Genomic DNA, 680 nt, shown 5'->3' on the forward strand with positions numbered 1-680 from the left:
GGTCCCTCCGGCCCCAGGGATTGCAGGATTCGCTGTTTCCCCCTGGGACGCGCCAGTGAGCTCGGGGACGGAGCTGCCGCACCTACGGTTCCTCCCAGCCGGCCGGACCCGGCTCCTGGGAGCATTTTTGGGGTAGATGAGATCCAAAGGATCGTTGGAGCAAATACACGGACTCGTCAACCACGAAGCGGTGTCAGTGCCTGTCACTGCGCCCGCAGCATCCGTCCTCCTCGTCCTCTTCGTTCTTCTCCTCCGTCCCGAGCTGGGCGCGCAGGGCGCTCGGGGCAGGAGGGAGAGGGATAACGAGCTGTTCCCGTCTGCTCCTGTCTCCATAGCAACAACCGCGGGAAAAGTTCTGTATTTTCCCCTCGGGTTTGACGCTCCGGGCCTTGCCTTTGCTGGCAGCCGCGTGCCCAGCGGGAGCGCTGTGTGTGGGATTCCAGAGAGGGCTGCCGGGGGTGGGATTCCAGGGATCGATGGGATGCCGGTGGCAGGCTGCCGGCGATGGGATCCTGGGGGGCTCCCCGAACCCAACCCCACGGTCCGGGTGTGCAAAACCGTGGGAAAACTACTGTGCGAAATGTGAGAATGTGCAGATGGGGTGAGAGGGGCGGGGAACCCACGGCGGGAGCATCCCGTGCGCTCCCCGCGGCGCTGGGGTTCGGAAGCCCGGTGCTTGT

At 65.1% G+C, this 680-nt stretch overlaps 1 protein-coding gene across 1 annotated transcript in view; it reads right to left on the reverse strand.

The window, feature by feature from the left end:
• Positions 1-333, reverse strand: part of UTP14A (UTP14A small subunit processome component) — a 6,851-nt gene extending 6,518 nt beyond the window's left edge. Inside the window, exon 1 of the mRNA XM_031063443.1 lies at positions 83-333. Within this exon, the coding sequence (XP_030919303.1) occupies positions 83-333 (251 nt within the window). The remainder of the gene's footprint in view (positions 1-82) is intronic.
• Positions 334-680: the final 347 nt, after the last annotated feature.

The sequence above is a fragment of the Geospiza fortis genome, unplaced genomic scaffold, assembly GCF_000277835.1.
Source record: "Geospiza fortis unplaced genomic scaffold, GeoFor_1.0 scaffold412, whole genome shotgun sequence".
NCBI lineage: Eukaryota > Metazoa > Chordata > Aves > Passeriformes > Thraupidae > Geospiza > Geospiza fortis.